Genomic DNA, 22,854 nt, shown 5'->3' with positions numbered 1-22,854 from the left:
CGAAGGATTAGTTTAAAAAAACCATGTCTTTAATACTATACATCTACTTTCACACAATCATGATCACGCACATTGAATACTATTGAGGTACTTTTCCAGTTCCTGGAGACGTTACAACTAGAACACCTGAATGAGCAAGCAGTGCACAGAGACGCCGCACAGTACATCAAATTAACAAGAAGATGAGTTAATACAACTCTGTTGGGAAAGGGAATACAACATTGCGTGGAGGTGAAGAATTCATTGTATTGACTTCTGTATACAAGCAAAATAACAGGAAATTATTGAATTAATCTGAATCACGGGAAGCGGGGGGTGGGAGAGAGACCGAGAGAAACCACATGCGAATAACAAGTGGCCGTGCCCTAAAGGGCGCAGTGTAGCCAGGCTGGTAACACACCTCCACTGTGAATGGGGACACAAGTAGGCCCAGATACGTTCAATCCTTATTGGTGAGTTGTAACAGAGTCCCTGTGGCATAGCAAATTCACAGCCTACATCTTAGCATGTTCATGCCATGTGAGGTAAGTGACATAGACAACACAAAATTGATGGCTGGATATTATTAATCAACCCGAACCACTAATAATTAGGTACACTGATGGTAAATGTTGGGAAATGAAAAGCTGTTAAATTGCTACCTAGGAAATATGCGATCAAAAATGGAAGCTCCAGGTAACTGTTGAGCAATGCCAGTTCATCAGTTTACCAGGCTGTCCCACCTTTTCTACCTTGAAGTATGCCACTCCTATGAGTAAATCAATTTATCTTTCATATGCCCTACTGTGAGGCCCGCCTCTTCAACAGTACAGATCAAGCAAGGATTTGCATGTCTGACTGCAAGACCAGGCCCAGCTGGATCTACTGAAGAGATCAATGGATGCTGCAATAAACATCATTCCCTTACTTCCTCCCTTTTATGCAGCTGTAAAAAGGCTAAACACTCAGCTTAACAGTGAGGGGCATGGTACCAGAACGTAGTCTTTAATATTGGACCACCAGAAAACCATAGCAAAAACATTGACGACCAAAATATCTACTAGATAAGTTCTGGTATACTAATTTTTATTCTAGACTATCTTGAGGCTATATGCATCTTCAAGGGATGTAGAGTTAACACTAGTAAATCTATACTTATTCATATATACCAAACATCCTAATATTAAGGTCATCAATAGTTTTGCTCCAATATTATAATAGCATGGTATTGAAAAAAATCAATACTCTGACATTCAAGCGAGTGAAGTCACCTGCGCAGCAAAAAATACTGACTGTTATGGAGGATGCTTTACTGCAAGGGAAGTAGCTGCCGAAACATGCTACAAAAACAAATTGTTGACAAGCCATACTTTGGGCATGCCGCTCTCTATTGGAAAGGATACCTTAACACATGCAAAACTCTACATCAATAGATACATTTGTACAAGTTGACTCAGAAGAAGCTAACCTAAAGGCACCCTTGATAAACATTCACAATTTCAGTTACGCCAGTATATGACTATCTGCCCATCATTTTGTTAGCGCAGTTCAAATCAGAAGCCTTTTTTTAGATGGAACCTGCCAATGAATTTCAAGGTAAAAAAACAAGGAGTTTTTGTGGGAGTGGGTAAGCGAGCTAGAGTAAGAGAGAAAGATCAACTCAAACTTGATACATAGCAGCATAATATATTCAAGAAAGGAATTGAGAGGATATGCTGGAAAGATCTGCACATCATTATTTGTACATCTATAGTATAAGTTTACATCAATAGATTTTATAGCAGCAATATTGGGTGCTAAGACAGAGCCAAATACTTATCCACATAAAGTATTAAATTCTTCCCTGTGACTAAGCATAGTCCAAAGAATTGAAACCACTTGATAGGCAATGTAGCACACCACAAAGTCACATAGTAATATCACAGCGTTTCCACTTAAAGGATCATGTCCATCAAACCATATGATTTACGTAAGACTACAGATCATTGTCCAGTTCTTCATTTTGCTGTGTTGAAATTGGAAATAAATATTGAATACAGCATCCAAATGAAGAACTGGACAATGAGCTGTAGTCATACGTAAATCATATGGTTTGATGGACATGATCCTTTAAGTGGATACGCTGTGATATTATTATGTGACTTTGTGGTGTGCTACATTGCCTATCAAATAGCAGCATAATATGAGTAATGTCAACCTGCGGTGATCACATGTGATGCCATTGTGGCATTATGCTTTTATCAATCCAATAAACCAGTGGCACCCCCTACTGTTAGATCTAGTGCAACCTTAAAGTAGGTAAAACATTATGTAATCCTTTGGATCTTAGCAGCTTTCCCTCACTGCTAATCTAGCTCCCACTGTTTAGTTTCTTCAAGGTCGGATTGGGATACTGTGGGTTTTCAATTACTCCTTCCCCAAACTTCAGTTCGAGGAAGCTCCGGTGATTGTTGGGTGCCAGAGCAGTGAAGCCAGCAAAAGATATAGGAACCAAGGGTTTGAGGAAATGTTCTGGGAACTCAACATCCTGCTTGTGGTCCATCCATGTGTCCTTAGTCATTATCCCGTTCCGGGGGTAGAAAGGCCAGAGGTCGACATGCAAGTGGTTGGTCTCACTGTACTGCACCCTGAAGAAGTCACCTTCTATGGCCTTTTCCCACACATAACCCTTTTCATCCACAATGGATCCAGATTCAATGTTCCGCAGGAACTCACAATTAGAGATATCTTCAAGGTAAATGCCAAGATCAACATCATAATCCCAGGGGATTATGTCCTGATGCCGGACAGCTCCAAGCAAAGTACCACCTTCCAACCAGTACCGTACACCGGAGCTCTCCAAAATGCCAATAACATACAAAGCAGTCTCTCTCAGAGCTTTTAGGCAACACGGTGGCGTCCAACGGTCCTGATAAAGGTATTCAGGAGTATCATCATGGACTGTGCCAAAGCACCGAGGGGTTTCTTTGCTGCATCCGTACCACTGTTGCTTCTCATCTTCCATAATCACCCGCCGAATCCCAAAGTCTTTAAAAAGCTGTGCTCTGCTGGCCTTAAAATTGTTGTCTGCTTTCCACTGATTGTGGGAAGATGTGAAGAGAGGCCGGTGGGGAGCTGGAAATGAAATGTCCTCCAAGATGCGTATTCTCCATCCACGCAGCGACGACTGGATAAACAGGGAGTAATCAAGTGGTTTGGCAAGGGGAGCAGAGAGGTTGAACAAGTCCCTAGTTTGAAGAAGGACAACTGCATCGCCACGGATGGCACTGCAGAGATTGCTGGAGGCAGACATTCTGTATGTGGCTGTCCATTCCTTGAGGTTAACTTTCAAATCCAAGCAGTGCAGTGGGCTCAACGACTCGACTGGGGCAGCCACCATGTGTGCTCTGCTCCTACTATGCTTGTATTCATCCAACATCTTCTCAAGCTGTTTTGAAACATCTACTTGGACACCATCTGGCACCAAAGCGACATAGTCAGTCCGGACATAATGCTCAGGCCTTGAAGCATAGGCTGGCTGCTCAGGAGATGGCTTCAGGATCACTAGATGAACATGAGGCCTACTAGGTAATTGCAAAGGCGGGTAAGGAAAAGTGTCTGCAACCACCACAACAGGTTGAGCAGGGTTATGCTTTAAGAAGGATTGTACCACTGCAGGTATATAATTCTCAAAGTCTTCAAACTCACGAATGAGGACGGTAACACCAGGGGTGCTGGAATTTGACAGCCGGTGGACGGACAGGCTTACAGGCTCCCGGTGACGCGGTACCAAGCGCTGGTGGAGCTTGGTACTATAGTACAAGATGATCAAGTTAGCCACAATGGCTAGAGACAGGACCCACTGGCAGAAGGTACACCGCATTTTGCAAAGGTGAGCTATTTGTTTTTCACTCAGGGAGTAGTATGCTCACCCCAACAGGGTCTACTATTCTTCTTTTACTATACAGCAAAGGCAGCGTTCCATGGATTTTCCTCCAATGGAATCTAGCCCACTTACCATAAGCCATATGGAAATCCAAAAGTCAAAAAGATGGAAAACAAACTAAATAAGCTGTATGCAGAATTAACATTTCACAAAATAACATCCACTGGTGAACAATCACTGTAGAGCACTGTCTGTATAAGTGTAACTATATGTAAATGATGTTTGCCCAACTATATGTACAATGAGTCCAGTGGTCGAAGAAGTATCATCTGCATGTTCAATCTGTTGACATCTTGTGTAATTTCATTCATTCGTGCAGTAACCGAGGCATTCATGAAGTGACAAGTCGAAGTCTTCGAAACCTGAAAAAATAAAAATAGTCTGTGAGAGTCAGGAATTCCACAAACAAATCCCAGTCAAAACCTATCATTGGTGTGACCTTTGCAAAATCACTTGGATGAACTTGAGTCCAATACCATTCTTTTTAATTGTAATTGTAGCAACATCCTAATTTGGAAGCTCTACATAGATAGCATTTTTATTATCTGACAGGAATCAACACAAACCCTTACTGGATTCTGTAACTGGATTGATGCAAACTGCAGGGGATGCAAATTGGCACAAAGCAGGTCAGATATTCCCTTTTTGAACATCATGATAAAGACCTCTGAGGGTGAGCTGTATATGTCACTATATCACAAATCCACCAGAAGAAACACTCCTCTTTCCTATACAAGCCAACACCCAAGAGCACGCAGGCATTCTCCATTCTACTACAAGTTTCTTCGGATTAGAAGAAACAGTTTTTTCAAACAGGACTTCTTTCAGGAGGCCAATACTTTGTCCAATAAACTGTTAGCCAGAGGATACCCATGCAAAGTAGTCAAATGCTCAATCAAAAGAGCGTGGTACTGCCCTAGAGATGTACTGCTTACTTCCAAGGACAAAAAGAAAAATGACCGTCTAGTATGCATTACCACTTTTTCCCTGCATTTCACATCAACTGAGCATTCTTAAGCACTGGCGAGTACTCAATGCAGGCAAACTTAGCCTTGAACGTCCTCTATTTGCATTTCGAAAAAGAACATAAAACACCATCTCGTAAGGGCTAGTATACCCTCAAAAAATTTACACCTTAATCAAAGGAATTTATATGTGGTAAATATCAGATTTGCCTTATGGCAATTTCCAAACTGTAATACAAAGAATGTTATTTATGCTATTACGTTTCCCTGTAATCAAATCTATATTAGCCAGACAACACAGAAAATCCATATACGTATCTGCCAGCACAGCTGACCACTTCACAGCAAATGGGCATACTGAAAAAATACCTTCAGTGGCAAGTTACTACTGTGATCAAGCTCCCACCCAGAGGTACTACCATCTCAGCAATACTCAACAAAGAGGAACTGAATTGGATCTTGCATCTCAATAGCCAAAACACTGGCCTCAACCGTATGGAAGATTGGACTTCACTCCTCTAAATTGCAACCTGAAGTCTTGTGTACTTCTCAATAGGACTTGATCTAGAAACTTTTTTCAGAGCAGGTTTTCAGTATATTCTTGACACTCGGACGTTTTCACTAATAAATTTTATCATGCTCTTTTTTTGCATCTGAATAACTTAAAGGGTCTTGTATTGTCGTATTTTTCCCTTGAGTATTCACACCTCAATTAGATAATCACAGAGATTGGTTGTATTTAATTTTGGTATGTTTGTGAATGTCCTTTTCCAAAGTACATCTTGAGTATTTCTGTTTGTATTCTTTTGCATATGCCTCACCTGAAGTGGTTTTATTTTTGCTTCTCTTTATATTTATTGATCTTCAATCTAATTCCTTGATTTGATTTTCTGAACTAGTTGAACTAGTGTTGCTTTGAGCTATCCTCCATCCTGCGCTTCTACGGTATAACATTATGGGGCTGATTAGGATGTCGGTGGAGTTTCCTCCAACCAACATCCCTGTGATTTCGAGACCGACCTCGGGTCGGTGATCCAAAACTGCAATTACGATGCGACCGCAAATGGTGCGGTCGCAAGCTCCCTTTTCCCTATGGGAGCCTGTGAGGCGGGCGGAAACGCGCTGCAGCACAATCTCCCATAGAGAAATGGGAGTCACTGTAAATCCCTGCACCGTGCCGCAGTGTGCAGGAATTTATAGGGAGGCGCGATAGGTGCCCCCTGGCACCCAACCGGAGGCCGCTGAAGAAGAAGGGCCCTGCTAGGGTCCCCCAAAGTCGCTTTCCGACAGGCTTTCCATGTCGGAAAGCCAAACATGGAAAGCTTGCCAGAAACCGACATCATAATCCAGATGGCGGAAACGCTGTCTGTATGGGGTTATGGTGGTGGTTCTGACTGGCCGACGGGTTCCTTGAGCCCGTCAGAAGCCAGCCAGAATAACTAACCAGTTTGAATTGCGACTGCCATTATCAAAATACGATGGTTGCAAGTCAAACCAAGGATGTCGGTCAAAAAGCCTCCGACCTGTGTCAGAGGCTTTCTGATCGACATCCTAATTAGGGCCTAAATGTTTTATTAACTTCGTCTCTTCCACTCACACAAAATGGCCGCCAATACTTTTAACTTTCATTACACTTGCGCATTACATTTGCTAACATTCATCACACTTGCACGTTCTGTATCACTGTCAGTTTGTGATAATGCTGGAACCCTTTCTTTCTCCTTATACTTTTGTTCATTCCCGACCAGTGCTGCCCTATACCGAGTTGCCTGGCGCGAACAACTTGAAAATGTATTAATTACTTCATGGCTTAACTCGCACAATATGGCTGCCATTGGTAGCCAGTTTTCAATAAATCAATTACACATGCCGGTAAGGCATCTTTCTGGATTTAGTTTTCATGACTAATTGTACTAGTGTCGCTTGAAGCTAGCCTCTATCCTGTATTCTGTACTTGTATGAAATGAAATGCTTCATTAATTCCGCCCCTTCTACTCACACAAGATGGCTGCTATGACTTGTTAAACATTATGACAGTAGCGCATTGCACTTGTTAAACATTCAGCTTATAAGTATCTTGTCAAATGTTTCAAAGAAATGGGCAGAAATATATGCCATCCTTCAAAATTTAAATTCCATACAAGCAGTCGTAATTTTGCTATCAGGAGTTTTCACTTATACCCAAGTAAGTCCAGCATAGCGGCGAAAGCAGCAGATTATAAGGGTAAAGCTTCCACCAACATACCTTATCCACATGGAGCCCTTTCAGTGCTTTTTGCCTGCAGCATGGACATCGCACAAAACTAGACTTTTGAATGCTTTTTATTGGTATCAAATTTTATCACTGTATTATTTGTAACTGTATAAATCGAGTATCACATTTTGGATTTCTAACATTTGAGTTTCTTATTTTTGGTTGCGCCCTTAAGGCAGCAAAGGGACTTTGTGAATGCTGGAAAGGCAAATTTATGAAGTGTGGAAAAAAGAAAGTATCTCAACAAATAAGTGAAGATGTGTAATTGATGCGAGTGAAGGGTTAAACCAGATCCAGGATGTTTTAATCTAATTACAGAATAAAATAACGTTTTATCATTTGGGGGGACACAATCAATAATGAGGGATGGCCAGCAAAATGTATAACAGACAGTAGACAAAGTAGTGTTCCAGGACCATATGGCTTTCCAACTTCCATGCTTTCACACGGCAAAAGTATATGTATAACATGTATAACATTTTTGACTTCAATAATTAGAGTTTCTTGCCTTTGTTGAGCCCTCAGGGCAGCAGAGTGTTATGTGGAAGCTGTAGAGGCAATTTTTCTAGTCTAACTCCAGTTCTGGAATATTTTGGGCAAAGACAAAAAGTTATTTTGCATTGCCTGCAATCGCTGCACAGTAATGATACCCGAGAACTAGGCTCAAGTCAAGAAATTAGAAATCCTGTATTGAAGCAGTGCTCATCTCCTTCATTAGACCATACGCATCATCTTCACTCCTTAAACTTCCCTGCTCTTATAAGAATGCTACTGATAGGAGCATTCATAAACCGAATCATTTGAATCCCTCATCCCCACTGACTCCACAATCCCTCCATGCTCACTGGTTTGGCTTCCAGTGTCAAAAGTAGAGCATGCCTGCAGAATGCCTTTCTCCCAGGCACATATATAAAGTCAGTTAATGCTTTTTGTGAAAATAGTAATGAACATTACAACGTATGCAAATGTGCGGTTTGTCTTTGTTTCACCTGATGTCTAAAGATCACACCTTATACCTCCGATGTTCAGAGCACATTGCCATGGAAAGATTTTTTTGTATTTTCAAGCTGAAATGTCCATATCAAATAATTGTTTTCCATAAAATGTCGGTCAGAATTATGTAAGATGTTCCTCAATCAGTTTCTGGCTGCTTTTGGAATGCTGGCCTCTTACATTATCGAAATCTTGACAGTGATGTTACATGCTGCCTTCTATGTAAATATCCTTGCTCCCTCTTTGGTGTCCACTTCTAGTCTTTTGCAACTCTGTGACATTAGATCCTGGCTAGTTAATACCAACTGATTCAGAAATGGGACTCTTAGCACAGGTTCGGCAACAGGAGAGTCTTCATGTTTTCCTTGAAAAGGATTTGGTCAACCATCTTCCTTGATAAGGAATTTGAGTCGCTGGTGACCCCCAGTTGGAGAGCAACCAGCGGTTCCCAAAGGAGTTGGAATTGTGGCATATGAGGTGAACGTTACCAGCGATTTGGCTTGAACAGGGCCCAGGGCAACGACACAATCTCAACTTTCTGAAAACAAAGTAGGATGGTTCAATATTTTTAATTTCCTCCTTAAAAAAAGCAAATCTGAAAGAAATTTGGATTAACCAGAAATTAGTGGTTAGGGCCAACGTCGCTAAGTTTTGTTTTAGAGCCAGGAATGCCAACCTGAATGCTGTTAAAGATCTAATAAAAGAGCATATTAATGGACAACATAATATAATAATTTTGAACCCTTTGACCAGATATTTAGATCAAGTATTATAAAAGATGATATGCTTCTTTCTCAATGTGTTGTTTGTGGATGGATCTTGTCTGAGAACAGAAGAAGGAGTGTTGAGTGCTGCATATGCTGTGTGCAAAGTCTCGGAAGTTGTGGAAGCATCACCTTTGAAAGGAGTTAAATCCGCTCAGGTGGCAGAATTGGTGGCACTGACAAAAGCATGCAAGATTGGGAGAAGTGTGAGAGTGACTGTAATGACTGACAGCCAGTATGGCTTCGGAGTGGTCCATGATTTTGGCCAGCTATGGCTACAAAGAGGTTTCCTGACCTCAAGTGGAACTCCCATAAAGAATGCTGAAGTGGTTGGAAAGCTGCTAGAGGCGATACAGCTGCCTAAAGAACTAGCAGTAGTAAAATGTGCTGCTCATGGTCAGGGTGATGATTTTGTCACCGTTGGCAATAAATTTGCTAATGACATAGCACAATATTGTGCCAGAAATAATCATTCCATCAATCGGTGTGAGGAGAAGGAAATGTCTTCTTGTTCCTTAATGTTTACTAATGAAGTGGGAACATGGGAGGAGGTAAAGCAGTTGCAGGATGAGGCAGGAGATGAGGAGATGAGAGATTGGGTGAAAGCAGGATGTGCACCAAGTGAAAAAGACCATGTATGGGTCTATAGGGATGGAAGACCAGTCATGCCAAACAGCATGCTATCAACAATGGCACCTGGGGAGGGATGCTATGATAAGAGCCGTTAAGCAGACCTGGTATAGTCCAAAATTCAGGCTGATAGCAGAAAGTCTCTGTCAGAGATGTCTGATATGTCAGCAGTTCAATCCTGGAAAGAAAACAGTGGTGAGCCTAGGGACAATAGGCAGGGAAGGTGGACCCTTCACAAGAATGCAGATAGATTTCATTGAAATGCCCCAAGTCAACAGATTGAGGTATGTCCTGGTGGTGGTCTGTTTGTTCTCCAGGTGGGTGGAAGCTTATCCGACAAGAAGGAATGATGGGATAACAGTGGCCAAGCTACTGTTAAGAGAATTCATCCCAAGGTATGGGTTCCCAGTGACCATTGAATCAGACAGAGGAGGACATTTTTATAATGAAATCATGGGTTTGATCTGTGAAGCATTGAGTGTACAGCAGAAGTTACATTGTGCTTACTGACCAGAGGCTTCTGGCGTAGTTGAACAGATGAATGGCACCATAAAAAACAGAATTGGCAAAATGTGCCTAGCCACAGGAATTAAATGGCCAGATGTCTTGCCTCTAGTCCTGATGACCATTAGGTCTACTCCAGACAGAACAACAGGTTTGAGTCCACATGAAATTATCATGGGACGTGCTATGAGACATGCATATGTACCTGTGAACAAGCTGATGACTATAAGTGATGACATGATTTTGGATTACTGCAAAGGCCTGGCTGACGCAGTTCATTCTGTGTTTCACCAGGTTGGAGAAGACGCCACCACACTTGAAAAGAAACCAGCCCATGTGTTAAAAGGTAGGATCATCCATGAATGAGGCGTAGACAGCAGGTTGATCTTCCAGGAATATTTATTCATAAGTAAATAGGTTCAACAGCTCAGCCACCCAACTGCCTCTCACTCCTCCAGTCTTTCATCCACCAGATTCTTTCCTGAGCCACAAGAGCTCTCACATTTTAGAAACCAAGGATGTCAGCAGCTAAACACAGCTGACTGACAGTAAATAACATTACAACACATCTCCCTCTTTTGCAACAACAAAGAGAGACTACCAATAAAAAAAGCTACAACAAAATTATGCAACATAATCACTTAGATAAGCAGGGGTACGAGAAGTTCTATTAGATCTCTTTAAAACACCTGTCACATTTTTGTCACCAACATTCTGGGGAAGATTACGAAAATGAGTAGTCATGTCACAAACAGCAACACAACTTAAGTTCCATATTCTATGATCTGAAGTTCTCACCGCGTTATCAAAAACCTTAATTACTTTCAAAGGTTTCGAAAACTTAGCACCAGGGACACAGAAACCAGGTCTTTTAATCATCACAAAATCACCAACAGAGACCTTGGTAGATTTAACAGCATGTCTCATATCATAATTCTCCTTACTTTTCTGGCACTTGTAATCCTCCCTGTCTTTCCATGAGTTATCATCAACAAACCCACCCTTGGCAGAGAGAAATTTGTTAACCCAGGGCGGTTCCAAAAAAGTATCAGGTTGCCTCCCACGAAACAAAAGAAAAGGAGATTTCCCAGTCGTGGTATGAGGTGCAAAACGATAGACACTAACACACCTGGAAACCTCCTCCTTCCAATCAAGACAATTTTGTTTTGCTAGAGAAATAGTTTCCTTAAGAACCCTATTAAACCTCTCAACAGTCCCATTGGATTCAGGGTGATACAAAGCACACTTTTTATGAACAATACCACAACTATCAAGAAAATCTTCCATTTCCTTCGAGACAAGTTGAACACCATTGTCTGTCAGTAAGGTTAACGGTAAACCTTCCCTAGAGATAAGTCCCTTCAGAAAATCAATTACAGTCTTTGTGTTCGTGTTTCTAGCAAAAGAAATCTCTGGCCACCTGGAGTACAAATCCATCACTACAATAATAAAGGTATAACACAACCATCGCCATGCACCGGTCCTAGAATGTCAAGAGCTATATCCTTCCAAGGACCGCAAGGACGAGACCTTTTCTCCATTGGCTGCGTCCTGATCTTCAAACTCTTCTCACTAAGAGAACACTGCACACATTCTCTCACCAGACGCTCAATCTGAATATCCATGCCAGGCCACCAGTAAGTCGCACGCACTCTCTCCTTAGTCTTAGAGATCCCCAAATGTGCCTCATGAGCCAAATCCAACAGAATTTGTCTTAACGACACAGGAGGAACCAATCTGTGACCTCTCCACAACATACCCTCACAGCAAGATAACTGATCTCTCACAAACCAGAAATCCCTAGTAGAAAGACTACCTTGTTCTTTGTTGTGCCAACCATCATGAATAAGTTCCAAAACATTCTGGATAACCTCATCACGAAGACAAGCATCTAACCAGGACTCCTGGGAAATCACTTTGTTATCAATGCCACACACAAAATCATGAGAATGACTAAACTCTGAATCCACATCACTAGGTTGAACAATCGGGACGAGTCTTGACAGCGCATCAGCAACAAAGTTATCTGAACCTGGAACATGCCTGACAGAGAAATTAAAGCCCTGTAGCCCAACAATCCATCTGGAAATTCTAGGTGAAATGGAATCAACACTTTTACATGTTAACACCTCACACAAAGGTTTGTGGTCCGTTCTAACTACAAAAGAGGTACCCCATAGAAATTTCTTAAACTTCTTTATTGCCCAGTATACAGCTAGAGCTTCCCTCTCAATAACCGAATACCTTGTTTCAGCACCCTTCAAACACCTTGATATAAACATGATCATGTTGTCAGGTTCAGTACCACCTTGATATAGAACAGCACCAATCCCCTTAAGACTTGCATCAGTGGAGATGATTGAACATTTAGTGGGATCAAAGTTTCGAAGGTTGGGAGCATCCTGCAACCTGAGCTTTATTTCTTCAAACTCTTTTTCACACAACTCATCCCACTCAAACTTTACCCCCTTTTTAAGTAGATTCCTCATGTTGTAAGTAGCTTCAGCAAAGTTCTTAATGAATTTGTTATAGTATTCTGCCATCCCCAAGAAGCGCATAAGCTCTTCCTTGGACGAGGGAGAAATTAAATCCCTTATAGTATTTACCAATTCAGCCTTGGGAACAACACCATCAGCTGTTATAGAGTGACCTAGATAGTCAATCTTATCAAGTCCAAATTTGCACTTCTCACGTTTAATTGTGAGATTGTGGGACGAAAGTCTGTCCAACACCTGTCGAACTCTCTTCCCATGTTCTAATTCATCACACCCATAGATTAAAATATCATCCTGGTACACACAGACACCAGGTACATTCACTAACACCTTTTCCATAACACGCTGGAAAACAGAAGCGGCAGACACAAGCCCAAAAGGAAGTCTTATAAATCTAAAGGTACCAAACGGTGTAACAAAAGCGGTCAGGTCCCTGGAGGACTGGTCAAGTAAAATCTGGTGGTACGCAGAAGTCAAATCAATTGTGCTGAACATTTTGGCACCACTCACCATGCTCAACAGTTCAGCTATATTCGGAAGAGGATATTTATCCACCAGCACACATTTGTTAAGCTGTCTGAGGTCCACACACAATCTCAAAGAACCATCCGCCTTCCTTGCAGCTACCACCGGAGCCAACCAGGATGTTCCTTCCACCTCCTCAATAATGCCCTGTGACTTTAGCTTCTCCAATTCTTTCAGCATCTCGTCCTTAACAGCGAAAGGTACATTATGCACCTTACATGAGACAGGAACAGACCCAGGAGCCAATTTAATTTTATGACAATACCCTTTCAAACAGCCTAGTTTGTCCCCAAACACGTGTGGATATTCTTCCATCAATTGTGCCTGAAGAAAAGAGTGATGATTTACAGACTCAATTTTATCCCTGTTTTTGAGAATGATGGGAGGACTGCTGTTAGGATCCAGCATGACACCTAGATCTTTCTGATGCCACCAGCTGATGATACTGTCTCCCTTCTTGGAAACATAAACTTTGCCCGATGTAAATCGACCCTCATACTCAATTAAGCCTATGAAATACCCTCTTAAATCAATGGGCTCTCCACCATAAGAAGTGAGGCGAATGTCAGCTTTAAGAAGCTTGACTCTTGATACTAGACAGTCATTGAAAAACTGCTGACTGACAGTAAATAACATTACAACACCATGATCTAAGCCCAGGGGACTGGGTAAGGATAAAAGTCCACAGAAGAAGGAATTGTCTGGTTCCAAGGTGGGGAAGGCCAAGACAGGTCATTCTGACCACAACGACTGCTGTAAAGTGTGCTGGAGTTAAGAATTGGATACATGCAAGTCACACATTGAGAGTTCCAAATCCCAGAGATGGTACTGGAAAAGAATACTTTGAAGAATCAGATTCCAGTGATGATGCAGACAGTGAAGCAGTAAGGAGGAAAAAGAATCCTGAAAGTGGGGAAAGTGAGACAAGAGAAATTGTCATCCCACCAGAAGAGGTTCTGAAAGAAACAGTACAAACTGCAGAGACGAGTTCAGATTCTGAGGAAGTCCCTGAGGTTCCAACCAACAGTAACCAACATAAAAAGAAAGAAAGAAAAGAAAAGAAAAGAACATTCCAACAGAAACGACACAAGAAACAAATAAGGAAATTGGACAAATTCCACCCGAGATAAATATAGAAGAAGAAGGGACAGGAAAAGATTGCGGAAAAACCCCGAGGAGGTGTAGGGAACATCAACAACAAGCTAGGTGAAGGGACAAGTAGACAGCAAGAAGATTGCGTGTCGGAGACCCGAGGAGGGACAGAAGTAGGGAAATCTCAATTAGTGGAAAAAGAGACTGTTGGAGAAAAAGAAGTTGTTGGAGAAAATAAAACTGTTGAGGAACAAGAAGCAACTGAAACAGAGTCTGAAGAAAGTGACAATGCGATACATGGAGGACGAGTTCTGAGAAAGAGAACTTGGCTTGGAGAAAGAAATAATAAAGAAGGAAAGCAAAAGAGAAATGCTAAAGGAGATCTTTGGCCGAATAAGATAAAGAGACTAAGGTATAGACTGACACGAGTTAACCCATCAAAGGCTGAACAAGTGAATGAAGTGTCAAGTCAAAATCCAACTAAAGAAGAAGAAACAAAGTTACCTGAGAGAACTAAAAGAATAAGAAAACCAAACCAGAGGTACAAGTCACCAGAATGGACGTATGTGGCACTGCCTGAACAAGGAGAAGAGGCAGACAGTCAAGGGAGTCCAGAGGAGACTTTGCTGAAAGTGGTTGATGAAGAAGAAGCTGTGGGAATCCTGAGAGTTATCTTGTCCGACATTGGAGAAGAAACGGAGGTTCAGGACTTGATACAGTTTGATGATGATGAAGAAACAGTGAAAAGTGATGAAAATCCAAATTGAATAGATCCAAAAGAAGTCCGGAGAGAAAAAAAGAAAGAAAAGTAGTAAAAATTAAAAACTAATAGATTTTACTAATCTGTTGGGTACTTGCTGCCCTAAAGTTCAGTAGTGGAGTAGAAGAGGCTAAGTCAAAAGACACGGTCAAATTTATAAGATGGCTAACACTGACAATAATCAAAGTAGATGTACCTTTCTGAAAAGATGGTGCAAAATGTGCTGCTGCTGTACAGGATTATTAATGCTGCTTTGGAGCGTGCTAGCTCTACTGATCTCTTTTAGAGTAACTATAGACACTTTAGAAGGGCATACTGAGAACAGGACTAATATAGGGAAAAGTCCATTAAGGATAGTTTCAACTAGAATGAGCAATGTACATAAACATAAGGATAGATCAATTAATGATTTTTCTAGCAATGTGTTTTCAAAATTGTTGTACGAATACGTAAAGACAATGGAAGTAAGGGACTGCTAAGTTTGCATGCAGTTACCTGCATCTGTTTCGGAAGGAGTGACTTATCATCATCTTCCGGCTACGTATGGAATTTCATGTAGTGTGTTGATTAGTATATTTTACCAGTTAGGGAGATTAGATTACAAAATGTCTAATGTAGATAATATTCTTGGGCAATTGCCTATGAATAAAGAATTGAATCCTGCAAAAGAAGCTAACACTTTAGGTGAGATTTTTTTAGAAACCAAAGAATTAACCTTAGAATATGTTTTTAGAAATAATCTAACTTGCAGTTTGAAAGGAGAAGAGAAGAATTTTCTAGACATGGTCGAAAGAAGAAGATTGAACATGCACAAGAAAGCAGAAGGGCATAAAATGAGTGATACAATGTGGGATATTGAAAAAGAAAAAGAATTGAAAGATGGAGCCAGTCCAACTATGGCTATAGATGCCCCACAGAAAGGCAAATTGTGCATCACCAGAAAGAGGTCCCAATATGATTATTATTTCATAGGAACTAGTGAGTGCCATGATACATACTTTATTGCAACCGGGTGGGGATTTAGAGGAGGAGAAGATCCAGTCTTTCCGGGAGTATATTATATTTGTGGGAATAAGGCTTACTATAGGTTGCCTGACCATTGGTTTGGTACATGTTATGTTGGCCTGGTCTTTCCAAAGATTTTTCACATGGATAGAGTAGATGATGCTGAACATATTAATCCATTAACACGCAATAGAAGAGAAACATGGACAGAAATTGTAGGAGATATTTTTGGAGCTTTAATTCCAGCAGTGGGAATTTCTTTAAATGCATTTGGCATTCGGAAGCTGTCAACAGTGGTAGATCGCTTGTCAGCAAGCACCGCTGGAGGCTTTCTTGTGGTAAATACTGAAATGGTTGCTTTGCGCGCTATGGCAATGCAAAATCGACTTGCCCTTGATATTCTTTTGGCAAAAGAGGGTGGAGTCTGTGGAATGCTGAAGGTTCAACATTGTTGCACTTACATTCCTGACGAAAGCAAAGATCTAAAAATTTATATCAAAAATATTACTGATTTGCATGAAGAATTAGTACCATTAGAAGCTGAAAGTATCTGGACTAAGATGGCTAATAAAATGATAGCTATTAAGAATTTTGTAGCAAAATTAGGTAGTACCATTTTTGGTAAAATATTATTTCCATTAACCTGTGTAGTTGTTGCATTATTGATCCTTAGATTAGGGTGTATATGTTGTAGATATAGAAGGAATAAAAAGAAAGTTATAAAAGAAAATATTAAAAAGAGACAAAAGAAACCAGAAAGGGATCCACAAGAGATAGAAATAGAAGAACTAAGAGAAAGTATATATATAGAAACAAAGAAAGAAGATGAGATGGAAACAAGGGTCTGAAAAATGAACAAGAAGACATTTTGAGATCTCATAAAAAGGGGAAATTAAATTGATTTTTGGGGTTTTGATTTTTGTATGGTGATTAGATATCACCAAAGGGGGGATTGATGGAGCACGGTTTTTACTTCAAAACCGAATACCTGTTTCATTTTCGCATGTTTCAACTAAAAATACTACTGAATAATTATTAGGTATTAAAAGTTTGTCAAATGTTGTCTAATCAACCTTATTAACAAGAGAATTACACTTGGGAACGCTCTTGCATGGCTACAATAATAAGTGAACTAAGTTGGTGAGCAAACTGACAGAAATATATGTTGCTTACGTGATGTTATTATGTTTTGCGCTTCTGATTAATATGCATTAATGGCTTTTGATGTCGCAAATGGCTAGATAAATACACACACATAAGGGTATTAGCAGGGGAATAACACTGTATAATCATTTCCATGCAGTAATTCTGTTTTATGTTTATTTTTGCTTAAGTTGCCCAATGTGGCCTACCCGAAAATGGCTGCCGTCTACAGCCTGCACTCGAGTAGATGGAAATTTACAGAGAGGCTTCGCTCTGCCTATGACCTTGCACCTCCAATGAACTGAAAAGCCAGAAGCATAATTACAAGTCTAGGACATCTGCCAAAAGCCCCTGAAAGACGAAAAAGTTGATACGAACTTGATGTGAACCCAAAATTGAAACAAATTCACCTAGTAGTGACATCCGTAAAAGTAACGAATTAGTCATGGACGTTCAATTCTGCTATTCATTATTTGGGACAATTTATGCGTGAGAAGATCTCGCATATTATCGAAAAAGTACCAAGATGACATTATTTCCGCCATCCATCCGTTTTTCCTTTTAATTGATACTTTTTGGAATGCAATTTTTTATATAAATATTAGTAGACTAGAGAGGTCTAGCGCCACTTCTTCCCGAGCTGATGATCAGAGGTCCCGACGCTGACGGAGAGGACAGAGACTCCACATGACTGATAGAACTTTGCATTTTCTTGCTGAGGACCGGTTCTGACTTAGGATATGACATTTAGCCAAAATAGGTAAATATGAAAGAAATGGTTTTGCATTTAATTGGCTTTTCATGCAATTTTAGATAAACAAATTTCTTGTTTGAATTACTGTGTCGGGTGATTATTCAGTGTCATGATTATGGACTTTATTTGCTTATAATTTGAAATGTTTTAGCCAGATCTTCAACAACTAAGCTGATGCCATCGACCTCAGGTTAAATGCAGATTAGTTAGGTATTGAAAGTGTTTTCCCCTTTACAGGTAACAGATAGGGTGGTTAGGTTTTGAATGTTGGTGTAATGGGCCCCACCAGCGTGTGATGTATGTGTGCGTGTGTGACTGTGTGATCATTCCGTCCGTAGAAGTAGAGGGGATTCGGAAGCTCTGATCTGCACCAATATGCTTCTTTCTCAATGGGAAATGTAAAAGAACTAAATTTCCTGGAAAACTTTGGTCATGCAGAACTGTAAATATTTAGATTATGTAGCTTCATCAAATGTAAAGACAGGGTCATTAACTGCCTGAATGTACTCTTACTCTGCTTGTAAAGCTAAAATTCTTGCAAATGAGACTTCTGCAGATTTGTGTTGTTGAATGAAGGCGTCTTGGAAATCACACTGTGTGATCTTAAGAGAGTGTTGTTTGTGGGGGCATTATAAAGAGGTCATATATCACCTTATTTAGTCTTGTCCAGCCTTAATAAGTAAACGCTTGTTTTAATGGAATTCTACGGACGTTCGCACTATGAAGAATGTAGGTTAAAATAATGAAAGAATTTGACTATGGAAAGTGAGCATTATGTTCACACTATGTTACAAAGTCCTAGCTAAGCAATGCATGCATGGTGTGTTTACATGCATGCATGGTGTGTTAGAACTCGGTGGGTTTTTAATATTTAATTATTTTTGATTGAGAAAGGTCTTGATTGCTGGTTAGAATACGTAATAGCTGACAATAACATGACCTGAAATACTTTACCACTCAGTGTTTTTTGCTGCATAATTTAGATTTCTAGGTGTGGTCCTTAAAAAACACAGCATGCAAATAAGGTTGCCACCTGGCCAGGTTTCTACCAGCACCACCTGTATTTTAATGTCCTAGCCAGTACAAAAATAAGCTAAATCATCTTAAGCCAGTATTTTTGGCCCTTTTCTGAACATACGTCAAACAGCAAATTTTAAAGACGGGAACACCAATGAAAGTTTGAGCCAGACTCGAGCGTGCAGCCTGGCTCTGGCTCAGCAGGAGGTCATGTTGGAACCTCAAGCCCATAGCAAGCCGATCTTTCATGTAGCTTCTGCCTGCCTCACCCCCTCTACCTAGTGTTACAGTCAGAGACGCTGCTGACTATGGACCTGGGGAAACAGGTTGGGGTCTCGGCTGAACAGCATACGATTCTGGGCAAATCGCTTAATCTCCTTGTGCCTATAAACAATGTGCGTCCCATTGTGAACTGTAACTGATGCTCATGTGGAGGGCTCCAATACCTTTGGGTCAAGTTTATGATATATTTTACAAAGTGCATTAAGAGGTAAAAACAAATCCTTAACATAAAGAAAGCCAAACGATATCCATTTCCTGCCTAATTTTTACAAAGTGAAACCAGAAACCCGAGATACATAGCGGCTTCCCTGCTTAAATTGTGTGATCTTAGGCAAAAATGTTATTTCACCAAAACGTTTTTTTCTTCATCAACGCATATGAAGGCCCTTTCAAATATGTGAGTTCAGACTACCTGTTGTACAAAACTATCACTTTTAATAAGTACTTCTCAGTGCAATGCTACAATGTTCCGTATTAATGTCAAATATGATAAAGAAAAAAAAAAATCACATTTCGAATAGACTTTATTATATTTTATGAGATGTTTGTTGTATGTTTTACATAGCAAATATTTTCAGGGCTCGGCTCGTGCGTGCACGGGCTTCAAGGTCTGAGCCAGAACCTTGCCTAAGCTTGGATCTCCTTTTTAATTTGTTGGCTCAGCCACCTCTAGCAAATATAAATAGAAACCATGTTTAAATATGTTGAAGAGCTGCGTTAACATTACCTGACTAATAATGAAAGTAAACAAAGGCAGAAGTCATGCTTCAAATTAATACTAGTATCAGGGCTTTAAGTGGGCCGGGTCTCACCTGTTCTGAGCACCGGCAGTTTTTAGGTCTCGCCTACTCAGCACGCATGCGCTACATAGGAGACCTTTAGCCATTGTGCAGCTCTTTTTCAAAGCACATACTCGTGCTTGTGGGCATGCGCCTTGCGGGAGTGCGCAGCGGCGCGCCACAAGCAAGAGTATGTGCTTTGAAAAAGAGCAGACTGCTCTCCCCAGGGCGCTTGCACCACTCGCGGGTGCACCCCTCCGCCTCTCTCTCCCGCTGCAGCCTGCACGTTTTCACAAAACTTTTTAGCGCGTGCTCTCTCTAATTTTTGGGGTTTTGTTTGAATCATTCCCTCAGTGGTTGGCTTTTACCTTTTAACGCAATTTATATAATAATTTGAATTAACAGCCTTATTAATTCTATTTTGGTCGCACTCTGTTTCTTTTTTTTTTGTTTTTATTTAATCTCAAATGTTTTGTTCTCATACTCGTTGGGGCAGCGGCGTACTGTCTGTAAGGTCTCTTTTCTTTAATGGGTTTATGGCCCTACAGGCCCGACGTGCATCGCTTTCACTGTTGACGACAGCTCCAGGAAGGGAGACGCGGAGGGGTCAGGAGACTGCCTCATGCCCAGTCCCCAGAAAGCAGCCATTGCGTGCATGCGCACAATTTAAATAAACAAACTTTTGAATGTGGGCCGAAAAGAAAGCAGCCCTTGCGCATAAAACTTGAGAAGGCAATCACTTCACGTAAACTATGTTCTAGTCATTTGGTAATTACATTTAGTATCCAGTAAACATTGTCCATGGAGTACTGCAGCATACATTAGCAGAATAAATGAAATACGCTACGAAATACCACTTTGTTTACTAAGCAGTCAGTCTTCCATTTGAAACCGACTTTTTACTGGGATTTAAACGTAGTTGTTGCGTCACATTGCACACGCCTTTGAAGCCAATAACATCCTTTGACAGATTGACTTACATAGGATACCACTTTTCAAAAGGACAACATACTACTTCCAGTCAAAAAGCTGGTTTACATAGTTATTCTTTTTGTACCAAATGTTGTTGCAGAATTCCGTTTAAACGAGGAAATAATTCTAGATCTGTTTCATCACATTCTGACCACCTGAAACATAACGAAGGCTTCCAGAACAACGTCTTAATAGAGAAACTCTTCATTTGTTGATAAAGGTGTGGAAATTGTTGAAGACGTGCAATTTCTGAGTAGTAGTGGCAGAAAGCATGTACAAATTCTGAGGCTTTCTCATTGAATGGATGATTTCAACTTGTTCAATAACAAGCATTGGCATAGCCAATAGGTCATCTTTGGGACCTTATAAGTGTTTAGTTATCCAGCACTATATCCTTCGTGCAACAACATCAACTGTTGCATGGCTAAACACTTATAAGGTTCCAAAGGCAAGACCTATTGGCTATGCCAATGCTTGTTTAAAGGGGGCTCGAAACGGGTCTCTTTCGGGCTCTGTTTTGTGCCTGCTGCCACTTCAGTCCGTTTTTTTCCAGACTGCAGTGACAGCAGCCACATCATGTGCGCGTGCTCACACTGCTCTCTTCTCACTAGTGAGCGCTGCAGGGGAAGGGAAATCCTTTAAAGAGAGTCATTTTCTCTCTGGATTTCCCTTCTCTTTTTTAAACTCAGGAGCAGCAACACTGTCCTGGTGTGACCAGGGCATTAAGTGGAAGCTTTTTCAATATTATATACAACAAGCTATAGTTGCTTCTTATTTATCTAATGCAACTAACAACCATTGACAAAGCCAATAGTCCTGACTTGTTGTAGGTATGATGTTACTTGTATCACATATCTGGATGCAATGATTAACAGCAAAATACAAGTCGGGCGGCACACTATGCTCAGCACAGATTTTTCAGTTTAAGTGTTTTAAACCACGCCCTTAATTACATTGGCCACGCCCCTTTGAGAGACCCTTCAGTTTTTTCATCCCACTTAAAGCCCTGACTATTATTAATACTGCTTTCATTTAAAAGTCATATTTAGTATCGTGTCCAGGCCTTTGCAGCCTCTTAAAACAACAACAAATGGCCGGTATTTTTCTCTTGGAAAAGTGGCAATCTACATGCAAAGTGTGATTGGTTATAAAGCCGGGATCTTAACACTGAACCCATTCGACAGCTATGTACATCTAACGGAGGGAAAAAAATGCATGCATCAAAGGCAAACACATTTGCTGCTGCATGTGCTTACACGGCAATTACATATCCGCTACTTACACTGACCGTCAGTGAACTCAGCGACATTCTCGTAGCCAGTATCTGATCTTTACACAAATCGTAATCCGTAATTTTAGCATTTCCGGGTCACATAAACACAATTCCAAGACTGAACCTATTCTAGGAGTCGTCTTGAAATGTACGGTATTATTAATATGTAAGATAGCCTACCATTGGTTTTGGTCCAGCCACACCAAACGTCATACAGCATTTCGAAGTACTGATTGGCAGTCTGGTTCGTACTCGCCGTTGTCCGATCCGTCTTCGTTTAAGTTGGGGAATGGTTCTCTTTCGCGGAGAAGCCGAGTTAGGCATGCCACCGTGTTGACGGTTTATTTCTCGTTGGGCGCAGTAGCCTGCCGCTTTGAATAGGAATATCTTGGAGCGAGGCATGATATTCACAGGGAGAGCCGAGTCCAGGGTATTGCTTGGCTCGTGTAAGAGTAGCGTGCAAAGGCCCAGCCCCCCATGGAACTGTTTCGGCCTCTAAATCGTGCGACGAACGATGTAAAGCTATGATAAAGGCGCAAACATTTAAAACGTGACTATCTTTAATATGTGGAAGCTTTTTCACATAAGTACATGTATCAGCTTGTATCATTGCATTAAAAGTGATTAGCTTGAAAAATGAATTTTTAACTATTCATGTTCCCACCACGTACATTTTGACGACAACGAGATTAAAGGACTACATCCGACCTAGATGCTTATGCATAGCACAGTAATAGTCCCTT

The 22,854-nt window shown here is 40.8% G+C and overlaps 1 protein-coding gene across 3 annotated transcripts; it reads right to left on the bottom strand.

Moving 5' to 3' along the window:
- Window positions 1-7: 7 nt before the first annotated feature.
- FKRP (fukutin related protein) lies at window positions 8-22,532 on the bottom strand. 3 transcript variants are annotated; one of them, XM_085625654.1, is made up of 2 exons: window positions 22,127-22,227; window positions 8-4,266 (listed from the first exon to the last, which is right to left on the bottom strand). In XM_085625654.1, exon 2 carries the CDS (start codon window positions 3,839-3,841, stop codon window positions 2,330-2,332), a length of 1,512 nt encoding a protein of 503 aa, XP_085481780.1. In that variant the 5' UTR covers window positions 3,842-4,266; window positions 22,127-22,227; the 3' UTR covers window positions 8-2,329. The 3 variants fall into 3 exon arrangements, with proteins under 3 accessions (XP_085481780.1, XP_085481779.1, XP_085481781.1); XM_085625653.1 differs by having other exon boundaries at window positions 22,121-22,221; XM_085625655.1 differs by lacking the exon at window positions 22,127-22,227 and adding an exon at window positions 22,292-22,532 and having other exon boundaries at window positions 2,106-4,266.
- Between the last annotated feature and the right edge of the window lie 322 nt (window positions 22,533-22,854).

Source organism: Triturus cristatus, chromosome 9 (assembly GCF_964204655.1).
Source record: "Triturus cristatus chromosome 9, aTriCri1.1, whole genome shotgun sequence".
Taxonomy (NCBI): Eukaryota; Metazoa; Chordata; class Amphibia; order Caudata; family Salamandridae; genus Triturus; species Triturus cristatus.
The sequence above is the reverse complement of the archived record's forward strand: the minus strand, read 5'-3'. Positions and strand labels throughout refer to the sequence as shown.

Excerpts from the sequence above, each read along its gene's own strand:
- FKRP (XM_085625655.1), bottom strand. The coding sequence starts at position 3,841 with ATGCGGTGTACCTTCTGCCAGTGGGTCCTGTCTCTAGCCATTGTGGCT.